This window comes from Ammospiza caudacuta, chromosome 1 (genome assembly GCF_027887145.1).
Source record: "Ammospiza caudacuta isolate bAmmCau1 chromosome 1, bAmmCau1.pri, whole genome shotgun sequence".
NCBI lineage: Eukaryota > Metazoa > Chordata > Aves > Passeriformes > Passerellidae > Ammospiza > Ammospiza caudacuta.
This window is the reverse complement of record NC_080593.1, coordinates 36450516-36466048: the sequence shown is the minus strand read 5'-3', so window position 1 is coordinate 36466048 and position 15533 is coordinate 36450516. Positions and strand designations below refer to the sequence as shown.

Genomic DNA, 15533 nt, shown 5'->3' with positions numbered 1-15533 from the left:
TATTGGGAACCTAGTCATTGCCTCTCACACTGTAAATAAAAACTCAATTGCCCACCCATATACCAAGTCAAAAGTGCTCCTCAATATTTAAGTATATAAATTTCTTTTGCTCTGTTAGTGGATTATCTAATCTGCCAGAATATTACATTTCCTTACATGTTTTATTTTGGTGAACCTGAGTCAAAAATTATTAGAATATAAATAACCTGAACAAACAGTAAGGGAAAAAAGCTCAGTGGAAGTGTCATTTTGCTGGAAAGCTTAAGTAGTAACAGTGGGTAAGTAAGAGTTCCAACTATTTGAACAAAATTGATTTTATTCCTTTAGTTTTCAACTACCAGAAGCATTTGAAGTGTTTATGTGGCTATCATCCTAGTATTCTTCTGCATGCAGCTCAGATTAACCATTTTCCAATAGATACTGGGTACTGTGTTTATCTTTAATGGCATCCAGAATGGCTGGATACTACCTTTCCCGAAACCATATTTTGCTTTGAAGTACATGTTAGAAAATATACTCCTTCTCTGTCATTCATTACTTGCACTATTAAACAAAGTCAGTCACTGTACGGATGGGATAAATAAGACAGACTCTGCTCCAACAACTCAGAATCCAAGTGTGAGGAAGAAAGAGAACAGATGGATACAGGAAGAGTGGGGAGTACAATGAAAACTATTTTGGTTAAGGTGGTAGGAGGACATGTGTCAATCTAGCTATATTTGTAGGATAATTTTAAAAACAAATTCAAAGGAAGTAGCCTGGTAGATGTTTACAGAGAGCCTGTGGGACAACATGACGAGGACTGAAAATCCAGCAGGCACTGGAAACTCTTGCTACCAAATGAGCAAACACAAGAGAAGTGAAAGCAGCTCAGTCCTGACGCACAATGAGGAAAAATCACCTAAAAATCCATCCAGGGACAGACATCATCAAAACGACAGCCAGGAAAATGACGTGTATAAGGCAAAACTAGGATGGTCAAATGGAGAGACAGAATAGTGTAGCTGAGAGCCGAGAAAACAAGAATCTGAAAAAGAATTCTGGCTGCACGGATGCCTAGGGAAGGCTGTGCCTATAAAAAAAACATATGGAAAGAGATATGTATATTTTTTATGAATCTGAATTCTTAAAAATGAATTCATCCTCAGTTTGAGCAAAGAGTGCTGAAATACACATTTATGCATCATATTAACACTAAACTGACACTGCTAAAACTCCATACAAAAACTTCAGTTTCTGAATTAGAACAGAAACCTCAGAGACCGTTCCTTGCAGGTATTGTCAAGGCAATATTTTCCCTTACACACATAAATTTACCCTTACTGATTTTATATTTCCCAAGATTATAGAATCATAGAATGGTTTGAGGTTCGAAGGGACCTTAAAGATCATCTACATCCAAACCCTCTGCCAAGTGAAGGAACACCTTCCATCACACCAGGTTACTCAAAAACATTCCAGTCATATCTACCTTTAATTAAGTTAGGTAGTTCTTTGTCACCAGCAAGCTGTGTTTAGAAATTATTGCTCCCCGTAATTTAATGAATATTTGGAATATTCTTCTGAGCTTCCAATGCTGAACACCAAAATGAATTCCTAAGTCATGGCTCTCTCTTTTAACCAGGGATGAGCTCAGACAGTATTCGAATTATAAACCAAAAAATGCAATGGAAGATTCAAAAGAGGAGTTCAGTAATTATGTGATTTGAGTACAAAGGAGGGTATAAATGGGGTAGGGTGACCTGGACATTCAAATTCTTTACTTTAGCAGAAATACAGGAGCATTTTAGCACTGTAAGAGATTCAGTGAATGGATCAGATTATCTTCAAATTCCCTTTAGCACATAGCTTCTATTTTCTTGTAGCATCTTTAACTGGCTTAATAGCGACAAAATAAATGGCACTGCAGTCATCTTGAAGTTATGTGGATTTTTTGTAACTCTGAAAAGAATAAAAGTACACTGGGAAGCAAAGCAATATCATGTTCCCATATCTTTTCATTATTCATGTACCTAAAATACTTTCAATAACTACTTAACTAATAACAATGTATTGAGCTAAATTAATATGCTGATATGGATAAAACAGAGAGGTTTTTAATATTATTTAATTTTAAAGAACCAAAGTGAGGAGAGATGTTTATAGTTGAATGTGCTCAGAGAATATTAATAGAAAAAAACCTGAATTCTGAAAATAGCCATCTCAATAATTGTATCTTTACTTATCCAAAAGGCTATCAACCAAGGAAATAATACTGCATTTATTTCCAAACTAGGTCTGAATTCTATAGGCGGCCAAAAGTCCTATTATTAAACTTAAGATAGAAAACAGTTCAACAGAGTGAATCTACTTTGCCTTTTTAACAAAATTCTCTTATAAGCCTGGTTATGACAACAAAAATTTACTGCTTATTGGCAGCTTGTCTACTTCTTATTTTAGCAGCTTTTCCACTATTTGAGCCCTAGAAGGAAAAAAGGCCAGACAAAGGCATGATTTTATTTTCTCCTTATCCAGAAACTACATGAGAAAATGTATAATCTTTTACTCGTAATTCAAATAGCATCTGCTGAGATCATGAGATCAATAAGATAATCTTCCAAACCCATTGATACTAAAAGTTAATTCATCTTAAAAAAATGCCTTGACCCTGCAGGGCTAAAGCTGCCCTAAATAGCAGGATCTATTACATAATCCATACTTAGGCTTATGTCATCACACTGGAGAGTTCTCATTTGAAGGAGATCAAAATCTCCACTATTTAGCACAGGCTTTAAGTCTTTAGCATCTTAAGCAAAGGATTCCTGGACCCAACTGTCCCTCATGTAAAATAAGGCAGTAAGACTCAAGAAAGTCAGATATATGGAAGTTTACAGGAATCCATATAAGCTAGTAGAAAGCAATCTTTTCTGAAGAGCAACAATTCTAAAAAATAAAAAAAAATTGGGCAACTGGCTTTTGCCTTACCTCTAACCAAGGATCTAAACTGCTTAAGACACTGGTGACACTAAAAAATTTAAGCACATTATCACCACATAATTGGGAGATGATTTAAGAAGCAAGCACACGTGTCTACCAGACAAAAACATCCTTACAAAAGCACAATACATTCTGTTTTTGGTACTGCTGTGGTTTCACCCCAGACAGCAACCAAGTGCTGCACATTTGCTCACTCCTGCTGGGTGGATGGGGGAGAGAATCAGAAGAGTAAAAGTGAGAAAACTTGTGGGTTGAGATAAAGACACTTTAATGGGTAAAGCAAAGGCTGTGCACGTAAGCAAAGCAAAACATCATCCTGTGTAAGCACTGCTCAGCAGCAACAAAAAACATCTCTGCATCATCAGCCCCATTTTAAAGCCCTCTGTAACACAGTCCCATACCTGCTACTAGGAAGAAAAATAACTATCCCAGCCAAAACCACCACAGTATTTTGATAAATCTTTGCATCTATCAATAAGATATGTGACGTAATATTTTGTCACTCATGGTATTTATGTTTGACAATTTCAAGTAAATAGGGCAACTTAAAACTTTCAGGTATTTTGACAGTCCTTTGGTTTGACTGAAGTTCACAGTGTCTGAGGAGTATATGTTGTGAATCAAGGGGAGATCTAAAAATTCCAAGTGGGTAAGCCTTTCTTGCTGCTGATCTGAAAGCCACTGTTAACAGGAGGGAGTTTGTAAAGGAAGGCTGAGGGTGTAAGAGCATTATTTCTTTCTTTTTGGAAAAAAGGAACAAAACAAAGGGACTGGAATTTGTAGGAGAGCAGAGAAGCAAATAAAAGAATGGAACAAAATTATGGAAGATAATGGGAGCTACAGGATGCTAAATATCAGGCAGATAAAAATGTATTTGTATATAAAAAGCTTTTGTTCCAATTGAGTCATGCAAAACATGTCTGTAAATGCTTTGGCAGAGTCTTTGGCAGCATTCCTGTTTCTGATGCAAAATGTGATGCATCACTTTGAGCAAATTTGTAACATTATTTATAAAACAGTTGAAAGTTCAAAAGAAAACAAGCATGTTGAAACAACAAGGTCAGGCATGCTATCAAAACAATTAGGAAACCTTCAAAACTCAGCTGTGCCCAGATGACAAAACTGTTACAAAATAACACATTAAAAAGGGGTCAGTTTGTGAAGGGGTCAAGAACTACTTATACCATCTATTTCAAATATATATCAGACGCAGGAAACTTTTCAGAGAACTTGTGGGAGCAACACAGAACCAGAGGGCATCCACCCAACAGATCTAAAGAAATACAGGAACCAAACATCTGAATTACTGTTACACAACTATCAGAAGGCAATGTTCTCCTGACAATTCAAGTTTCACCAAGGCTCTTGAAGACACTGAGCTACCACATCAAAAGAAGAAAAGTTCTCACATAGAGAAAGAGGAACAAATGGTTAAAAAATTTCAGTGCGAAGAAAAATCATTCTCTTTGCTTCCTGTAACCTTGTGTTTTCATTTGTGGAAATGACTATAATGACAAACTACTGTCCATGTATAAAATACTTGTAATTTCTAAATTCAAGATGTAATTCTATGAATCTTTGCTTTCTATAATTTGAAATGTCTTTTCACTCTAACTGGATGTGCCTAAATCACAGTAATCTTTTTTTGTATATTTGGTTTTTTGTTGTTTGGTTGTTGGGTTTTGCTTGTTGGGGGGAGGTTTTTTGCTATAGTTGAATATTGATTTTAAGTTTTGGAAAATACAAAAATTGCAGCAAGTTCTGTATAATATTTTTAAAAGCAGCTTGTACTTACCTGCCTTCTGACACTGCACGATCTTCTCATATAAGCTATCTGTATTTTCAACCAGAGTCCTGATGGTGTGAATCATCTACAGAGAAAATAAATTGAAATATACAGAATATCAGTAAAATTAAAATTTTACTTAATTTTTTTTATCTGTAAATGATGCCTAAAATTGAACTCAAATTGATTAACTAATACTTATTGTTAACATAATGAATGTACTCCTTTTTCTGGTCATAATGAGGTAGCAAAGTGCCCTAGACATAGCATAAAGGCATAAAAAATACAATGATTTTGGGCTGGGATCTGCGAATACTGAAGCAAAACATCTACTCCATAGTTCACTGCCTATCAAAGCAACTGGGAGTGATATAACCAGGCAATTTGCTTTTGGTGGCTTGGTTGAGATAACCTGGATGCAATTTTCCTCTTCCTCATTCCCTCCAACACTCAGGATGATGATCACTCATTACCCAGTGCATCCTTTTTCCTAGGCATCATTCCACTGCTTTTCCAGATTTTTTCCTCTACATTTTCCCTTTTGTGGCTAGACCTGCACTCATGTATGAGACAATGCTTTATGGAAGAAAACAAATCACTTGAGGCTGGTAGTGGAGGATAGGAAAAATGAATTATTCTTTTAGCTGATATTTCTAAACAAAAAGCCTTTCAGGGAATCCCAGCTGAATGCTCTAAGATGGAACCATGCAGAATTTTCAGCCCAGGGTATGTACTGAGAAGTAACAACTTTGCTTCTCACCTTCCCCACTGACGTCTCTGCTTTCCACTCAAGCAGACAATTTTCTCTCCACTAAAACAATGACTACATTTTTGACATGTTACTTATGTGGGTGTTCATGTGGAACTTGCTTTTCCTTAGGAGACTACCATTTGCTTTTATGAGGAGGAACATGTTACAGAGAAAAAGGAATGTTACAGGGGAAAAAAGCCCAAACCTCTCTAACACTGCTCCTCAGAGAAAAATTACTGTAAGAGGCATGACTCCCTCACACATATTAGAAGGAGCCTTCTCCAGCTGAATGACATTGAGGCTGCTTTTCTGAACATTGCTCCAAGTAAGGCATAAATCAATTTTGAGAAGCAGGCAAGCAAGTCTCAGATTTTTGATTGTGACAAGTGTGCAAGCAAGTGAGGAGGAAAAACACCTGCACAGACAAACTACTCTACAGGCTTCTGTAACTGTCAGCTGCAAAAAAATCTGATTTAAACAAATGACAAAGCATTTAAAAATAATTCTAGTTCTATTTCTATTATTTCGGTTTGAGCCAATAAAGAAAATGATGCAAACCATGAATTTGTACTTGCTACACACCAACAGCATGTGAAAAAGCAACTTTAGAGTACATGGAGGTCATCATACTGGATAATTTAATTTAATCCTCACATCCCAATTAATCTCTTTTTAAAGTATCTACTTAGCCTGATCTATATTATGTCTGTTGTCGGGGTTGCTTTAAATAGATGTAAATTAGAATATATGAAGTAAAAATAACGTGATCAGGTTGCTAAGCTGCAAATGAAAAACTTTAGCTTACCACAGTTTAAACTGGATTGTTCTTTGAATATAAATATCAATTTTCACTCAAGCAAAAACTACCTATAAATAGAATTATGCTGATTACTATTTAAGTGTAACAAATTGAAGACAATTTAAGTAAGAGAATACTATAGTTCACCCACATAGGGAGCACTGCAAACTGACTATTCCTAATCAGTCAAGGAGAAAGCCCCATTTCACTTTGTTTCATTACTATTCAGTCTCTAAAACAGAACTCACAAATTGAAATAAGATCACAGTAAATTTGCTTGACAGGCAAGGATTTACCTGTTTCAATATGTATGTCACATAACACATTTGTTTCTGCAATGAACTTAAATGGGGAGGACCAAAACACAGCTGATGTCAGCTGTATACTTCCACTAGCTGATATTATTTTGCTAACTGGCTGAAAGAAAACCGTAAAGCAGGTTTTTCTGAATTGACAATCACCTTGAAAAATGAAACGCTGAGCACATATGACTCTTGGGCTTTTCTGGGGTGCTAATACACAATACTAAGGACTAGAGAGGGATTCCCTATCAATATGAGTCCTTTCACCTGAGCACTCTTTTGACTGGAGTTCATAAAAAAAGAGAACAACTATGCTGCCTGTTCAAGGTATTTGTTTTGAAGTAATTGTAAGAAATATTACAACTGTCCTACTCTGTTTTCCTGACCCCATGTGTTTAATAACATAATTTCTAAGTTATCTCAGTTAGGTCCTATTCCAGACACAGAGCATATCTATCTGCTCTGCTTCCTTTGTATGGCCTACATGAATATCAGATAATTTAGAAGCAGTGGAGAACAAGTCTCAGCTGATTAGAAAACTTACTTTGACACGCTGCACTGATTTTCAGAAATAAGAGAATTCTAAGATGAATAAAAATGCTTACATTACTGCTTTTTTGTTTACTTTCTGTATTGACAAAAGAAGAAAGTTTTACTGATTCTGCAGATGAAAGGAAAAAAAACGAATCACTGTATTAGTGCTCTTTCATCATGGTCAGACTAACACTGGAGAATTTATAATAACATGCCAATTTCATATTTCACATTTCCAATACCCTATGATCAAAAGGAATACCCTCTTTGAAACTTCTGAAGAAAAATGGCAATGCATTTCATGTGGCAGAAATTATTCTAATATCCACTTTTATATTATCAAGACCAGTAACAGTTACTTTCATTATCTTTGGTCTCTAAAATACATACAAAGCTGTATTTAAGATTAACAGCACTGCAGAGCAAAACTGGCTGAGCCAGCAATAATTCATGGGTTGACTGCCACTACCATTCAATCACTGTTATGGAACACCCCAATTTTCAAATGTCCTTCCCTAAGAAAATAATGGAGTAGTATGCTGTGTGCATGAGTAGGTGTCACCTTCTAGTTGTGCTTGATTAATAAACTAATACTATTAGCTCATTATAATTTTATTCTTACATTGCTCTTCACCACACAGTCATATTTTAGTATGGATTCAGCTATTTGTTCAATTACTCCTATGGAGTGTTTGAACATATGAATTCTTTCTAGTGTTCAAGCCAAAGTTTTAACCTCATGAAAACACTTATATAGACATTCACAGAGACTGAAAGACTTCTGGCAGACACAGCATATGGAACAACTATGTATAAATGCCTATATTTAACCAGAAAATTAATCCAAATATATTGGTATGTATATGTGTGATCAATATAAAAATGAAATTGAAAATGATGAGTAAGGAGGAGCTTCAGTGTGAAAACCACTATGTCTGCAGCAGAGTAAGACATGGAAATCTCAAGGCAAATTAGTCATGGAAATTGAGCAGAAAGACCAGGTAGAATCTGCTCTACACTGAACTAGTCTATATTGAACAAGGCAATCAATAAGCAGGCATTTTCTAACCACATCTAACTTCTAGAATATTACCAGTGACAAATCTGGAAAGAGAAATGGAAACAAATGCAATAGGGAACAACCAGTTGCCACCTGATCATTAAAAATGTATTGCAAATTGCCCATGCATATTCAAGAAAAGAACACATGCTACATGAAGTTTAGTAAGCTGTATTTTCTAACAAGCCTCTTACAATACTGATTCACATTTCTAACCTATGTTGCTTTTTTTCTGGATGCAAAGATTCAAAATATCAAAAAATTATTTTAAATATAGAACTTATAAGATACAATGCTGAAATTGCTTCAACTCGCCTTTCAATTCCCACCCCACCACCACACTCCAACCTCAGCATGACCAGAGAACTTCTCAGGTGCTCATTTCACACTGGACTATCCTACTTTTTTTGTTGGTCAATGGAAAACAGGAAATGCAGAATTCTATGCTTTATAGCCTTGAAGTCATCACATTTTTGCAGAGGCCAGGTTAATAGTTTGATCTATTTGTTATATTCTTCAAACTCTATTGGTTAAATCATGCAAGCATTTTACCTAGTTATTCTAACAAATGGATGAATGTCAAGAAAGATGTTTTAAAAATTAAGTAGTTGTTATTATTGTTGTTGTTCAGAAGTAAGCACTATATGATTAGTCCAGAATTCTCAATGAGGATTGGAGACCTGTATTATTATATACATTGTTCCTACCTTAAAAAGCCAATGATGATGGTTAGAAATCACAATTGTTGCTTCAAACAGATGGAACTGCATTGTTAACAGTTCATCCCTTATGTGATGCTGTCCTCACAAACCAAATGAAAAACTCATTTACTGAAAAAAATCTATCCTCCTTCTCAGCAAAACAGAACTCTCCCATTAAGATGGTTACTTAAAATTATATATATAAATGTCTAGACTACTCTTTAGGGTAGTTTTTTTTTTTTTTTAATGTTTCAAAGTTTGCTGTCTGATCTGTTGTTTTATGAAAGAGTTAAGTGCTATGAACTAATACCATGTAAATCAATGCAAGTGCTCACATGTATGTACACATGCATATATTTGAAACCATTTCTTTAATTTCAGCCAAATTTGAACAAGATCTATTTCTACTAGGCTCACATAGCCAGGTCTTCTGGTAGAAGATAAAACATTCTGTTTATGCCCTCAACTTGTGAAAAATATGTAACTGAACTCAACCGTAAATATCACATTTAACATAGGCCTTGGGAAAGAAATCTTTCAAAACCCCGAGGATTTATCCAATCTTCCAGTGTGGAACTGGTTGGTAGCACACAAGAAGACATCAGCTGTATTTTAAAATGGAAAAATCAACCAATTATAAACTGTGTCTGGCTGATGAAACTCAGTGAGAGAAAACACCTTCACTGACATAACTGCAACACCAAGGATGAATGTTATTTTTAGCAAGAAAAGCACACCACACATTTAAATTTCAACATCTGTAAATGTGTTGCCAATACTGCTAGACCTATATTCCAAAAGCAAACCTGAAACCATACTTACAGTAGGTATAAATCAAATCTTCATTAAAATGGCATTCACATTCTACTTTCATCCAAACCTCTACATAACAGATATATTTCTGAAATCACAAACTACACCATTTCTAATAAATGTATGTATCTTTAGTATTCAGAAGCCAAACTGGAGCTTTTAACAGCAGTAATAAACATGTAATTTCCATTTTCCAGACATTTTATTAAGCCCAAGATTGTACAAATAGCACCATTATCAAACAACACTTCACAAAAATAGGAAACCAAACACAAGGCATTCCAAACTGCTAATAGCATCTGCACCACTTCAAAAGAAGTGTTACACAGTGAGGATCAGAAGCTGCTACCATTGCCCCAAGCAGTAACATCAAGGAAAGGAACTCTGGTATGGACTCATTATAAACTCTTTGCCCTCAAGAACCATTATAGGTACCAGGACCTCAAACAAAACATGGTCAGCTCTAATTGAATGTCTGTAAAACTTGTACCCAAGCAGTCCAGCATTCAATGTCAATGCACCAAAAGTCATTTTTGTTGTTGCACTAGAACAAGCAGATGAACTGTTCTTAGTCCTTTCAGTGACAACTGCCATGGTCAGCTTGCTCTGCAGCTGCATTAGGAGTTGTTTTAAGCGGTATGTGCTGCCTTTTATTTTCTGCTGGAGAGGAACGGTATTATAGCAAACAAGAAAGGAAATTGCTATAAAATCACATTGCAAACCTCACAACTCAAATTAATTGTGTTCTAGCTGTTCCTACAGTGTGGACACCACACTGAAAGAATTCTGAAACATCCAACTTCTAACAGGACCACCATAAACAAGAGAAGTCAACTTTTATGAAGAAAAAACAATCACAGCTTTCCTCTGCTCTTCCAAGCCTGTCACCACGTTGTAGAAGGCTACACACATTGGCTAAGCCTGATTTTCCTTTTGTAAACCCATACTGAGTTTAGACCATCTCTTTCATGCTGGAGCATTCATCCCAGTTTGGGGTTTTTCAGTACAAGAAATATATGGAGTACTGCCCAGCACAAACTCACAGAGATTTAAGGAACTGGAGTATCTTTTATATGAGGAGAGGCTGAGAGGGCTGGGACTGGTGAGCCTGGAGCAGAGAAGGCTCAGGGGGAATCTTAGGTGGTCAAACACTGGAAGAGGTTTTCCAGATTGACTGTGGAGTCTCCACCCTTGGTGATATTCAACAGCCAACCTGACACAGTCCTGGGCAACCTGCTCTGTCTGATCCTGCTTGGAGCAGGGGGGTGGGGTTAGATGATCTCCAGAGGTGCCTTCCAACCTAAACGACCCTATGTAAAAAAGAATTATAGTGAAGTTGACATCTCCAGTCAAAAGAACTGAACTTTCTGGCTCAAGATAACAATCAATAGTAACCTCTTTATAGATAAAAATCAGGTGTGGTTTTGCACAGAAAGTTCAAAGCTCTACAAACCAAAGGTAATCTTTCTCCTATCCAAATACAGTCCAAAGTACCAAGGTAAGAAAATCAAGCTGCTAACTGATACTTCTCTACACACAGAGGATTCATCATATCAAACCAAATTTCCTTCAAAGCAGTAAGGTTTTTAGCAAATGTGTTGTCTAAGTCAGAAAATATTTCTTCAACTGTACAAGAAAATAAATTTACCAGAAAAGCAGAGAGATTTAAAGTTAGAAGGGACCTCAGGAGGTCATGTGATCCTAACCCCCTTGTTCATGCAGGGCCACTTACCACGGCTGGCTGCCCAGGGCCATGTCCAGATGGCTTTTGAGTATCTCCAAAGCTGGAGACTCCACCATCTCTCTGGGCAACCCATTCCACTGTTCAGTCACCCTTACAGTCAAAAAGTGTAACCTGATGTTCTGACAGAGCCTCCTGGTTTTCATTTCTTTCTCCTATCACTGGGCACCAATGGAAGCGGCCTCTCTCCGGCCTCTGCACCCTCTTCTCAGGCATTCATATACATTGATAAGATCCCCCTCAGCTTTCTTTTCCCCAGACTAAACAGTCCCAGCTCTCCCAGCCTTTCTGTGTAGGAGATGCTCCATCAGCTTAGTGGCCCTTTGTTTGACTCTTCAGCACATCCATGCCTCCCTCGTGCTGGGGAACCCAGGACAGGACACAGCACTGCAGCAGGTATGCCCTCAGCAGCACTGAATAGAGGGGAAGGGTCATCTCCCCTCAAGAATAACTTATGTTATGATATAATCAGGTATTATGTTTCTCTTTAGATTTTAAAACCACTGCCTTCTTCCAAAAAAAAAAAAAAACCCAAACAAAAAAGCAGATGAAATTTCCCTTATGCTTACTGAATTCATTGGCATATTATGATAAAAATGTAATGTTGTACCTGACAGTGGCAGTTTATCCATTTAAGTGGAAAAAACATAGGAACAGACTCATGGCCTCATGGTCTAACCTTTTCAGCTTACCTTTCCTCTCTCATCTCTTTTTGAAATGTTTTATATTCTAGAAAACACATACATGGAAAATGGGGTTTCTTTCTTCAGAAAGAAGCAAGACAAGACTATGCCATAATGCTTTGCAGATCAAAAGACATAAGATATGAAATCCACTTACCAAAACTAATTCTTGTAGGCCTGAGAAAAAATAGGACATAATCTGCTCTTAACTCTGCAGCATCCCAAAATTAATTCATTTCCCCCAGTTTAAGAAAATCTACCAAAGGAACAAACAGTCCACAAGTCCTCCATTAAAGAGAACTATTTGCTCTTAATTCCTCATGAGTCAAGTCTATGAGAAAGACTAGGTTGAAGACAAAGTAAATATAATAATCAGCAGCTCTCTTCTAAACTATGTACCCAAGGACAATAAGCCCTTTTTAAATCCAATAGTCACTGCTTTTCACTTTCCTGATAATCTGGGTTTTGTAGCAAAATTATTTTCATAATGTTAAAACTAAAGCTAATAGAATGAAAAACCATGTGAAAAGTGGACAATAAGTAAGGACATGTGTATGAAATTAAAATATCCTCTATCTGTATAAGAAGCAAAAATCTATCATCTGTGTGAAAAAATTCATAGGTAGTTAATAGGTTATTTCTGAAATGAGAACTGTCAATAGCAGCTCTAATAGCCATAATTCCTTTTTCACACAGATGGACTCAAAAAGACAAACAGCAAATTTAAAATTTATTGAGAAAGAGAACTCCTAATAGAAATATGTAATATATATGAGAAGTTGCTCTGCATCTGACCTATTTTTATGCTCTTCCATAAACATTTCACTGGACTACATTAAAGCAGGCCAGAAAGCAACACATTCTCCTCTTCCTGAGTAGCCGTATTATTTTATGCTCTTATGAATTCTGTGAGTCAGCCATTAGACATAATGGGATTAGTGAGAGGATACAAAAAGCTTCACCATCCATGCTCTCAACAAGAAATGCAGAAATCTTGACTTCACAGAAGCATTAAATTGTCATTATCAGAGCTTTTCAATCAATGCAAAGCAGCTCATACTTTACAACATTTGGCACTGGAGCCTTGAGTACCCAAAATTAGACATTTGCTTTGTGGACTGAAAAAGCCCAGCATAAGCTAAGGTTATCATCTGCAGCTCTGTTTTAGGAAGCATAATTACAATCTTCATGTTGTTATAGAACAGGAAAATAAAAATTGATAATAAGCAGCACAACTCTTTCTGAAGAAACTGTCCAAGCTATTCACTATATTTTCCATGAATGCTTTGTTTTCAGTTTTTATGACAGGCTAACAGCTACACAATCAGTAACTACTTCAATTAATCTCAAAAACCAGGATCTACAATTACTATAATTTATTAAACATGGCAAAAACCATTACCTGGGCTATTTGCAATATTAAATTGCAAAGAATGATGGATGTTTTTTCTTAGATCTCTTCACCACCAAACTATATTCATTTATTACTTAAATAAAGACAGTTCTATTCTGCAGAGACTGATAATGAAAGTAAGCAATACTGTAGAAAGTCAGAGGCTATAATGGAAACAGTGAGACACTGTGTGTTATCACAATTTAAATACTGCATTTTTGTTGCCAACTCTGAAACTCACTGTTTTGACACACATTATAACAATCTACCGCTAAGATTGAGAAAGTTGTTGGAAGTCTAAGCAGCTACATACCTCACACCTCGATGATCTTTGCAAATCTGGGGGCAGCATTAATTCATACAGCTTCCAGAGTGCTTAGCTACTTGAGCTGGATCAAAGTTGCAGGAGCTATACCTACTATCTCTAATCCACTTACTGGAAAAACACACCCTTAATGCAAAAATCAAAAACACAAGCAACTGTCTTTAACAGCTCTTTTCCTGATGGAGCACCAGGTTGAGTCCAACATTCACTTTAGCTATCAGAAAAGATCTAATAACTTTAAAAGTTTAAAAATTTAATGGTAACTTTATTTTAATACGAGCATTTGAAAGGAAACTTTGTCAAATGCTTTTGAAAACCTAAGCAGACTGATCTGCTGTGTCTACATGCTTTTTGACATCAAAGAACTCCAAGGGATTAATGAGCCCTTCATTTTATAAAAGCTGTATTGACTCTTCCTCAACATGACACATTTCTCCATGTTTCCTCTAATTTTCCTCTTCAAAACAGTTTCTACCCATTTTCACAGTACAGATGTCAGCCTGTCTGATCTGCAATTTTATCATCTTCCCTGGAAATATCTTAAAACACTGGTATTACACTAACAACTTTGATAGTCAGTTTCAAGTGAGAGAATACACACAATTAGCAGTTTTGATACATCAACTCTTGAGGCCTTTCAGAACTTGTAAATTAGTATCTCCTCTTTCTGGTGTATTATTTTCCCAGTCTTTTGCCTTTCCTATGTAATATCTTCTGTCAGCATTTCACTTACAGATGAATTCTGCAATTAGTCTTTCATAAAGAAGCGCTTCATGTGAAACCTTGATCTCCACAGGTATATGAATGTAAAAACTAATTAAGTGTTGTGGCTTTGCCTCTTTAGCTGGGGCTTTCTTTTAAACATTGATCAGCTAGTGAACTTACATAATCTTTGACTGACTTCTGTTTCTGCTTTTTCAGAAAAGAGGTTACTGTTATTTTTAAATCTGTGCAGATCATTTTTTTAATTCTTCACTGTCAGTTCTCTTTTATTTCTTATTTAACCATGGCAGGGTTAAATATGGATCCTGTCTTCCCCATTTGCACATGACTTCAGCTATTGGGAAGATGCCTTATTTTCATGAGAACCTCCTCCATGTTATTCTCCCCAAGTATTTTTTGATAAATGGTACATATTTACTTCAAACTCCCCAGGCGGTATCTTTAGTGTCTGTGATGTCTGTTCTTTTGACTACTTCTTTTATCTTTTTGTTTTGATTTATGTAGTTATGCTCTCAAGTATAAAAGCAAGGAATTTTCAACCTTCTGTGCAAAGCATTAAATTCTCTTCTTCATAATCCAGAAAATGCTAAGAGGTAAATTGTAACATGGAAAACTCATGGAGCTTGACTTCAAAGTCATGGGCTCAAGGACAACGTTCTGAAGCAGCTGGGCTCAGAACACAGCTATCATGGTCTATGCCAGTCACACACTCCTCAGGAAAGGTACTATATGGATAAATCTGAATTTTCTTCAAGGGCACAATGCAAGTGGTAAGCAGGTGGTTAAGCACGTGATTTAAAATCATGTGATATCCAAAGATTGGGTTCTGCTACAGGAGATTGGTGCTACTGAACTCAGCCTCCTCTGACACAACCAGAAACTGAATATTGAGGCCTTTGCACAAGTTGAAGCAACATATTCACTCGTTTTAGGAGAGAATTACCAG

The 15533-nt window shown here is 36.3% G+C and overlaps 1 protein-coding gene across 1 annotated transcript in view; it reads right to left on the bottom strand.

Annotated features, from left to right (window-relative positions):
• The window catches only part of PLCL2 (phospholipase C like 2), a 98524-nt gene that overhangs the window by 19131 nt on the left and 63860 nt on the right, over positions 1-15533 (bottom strand). The window contains exon 4 of the mRNA XM_058801424.1: positions 4772-4847. Coding sequence (XP_058657407.1) covers positions 4772-4847 — 76 coding nt within the window. The remainder of the gene's footprint in view (positions 1-4771; positions 4848-15533) is intronic.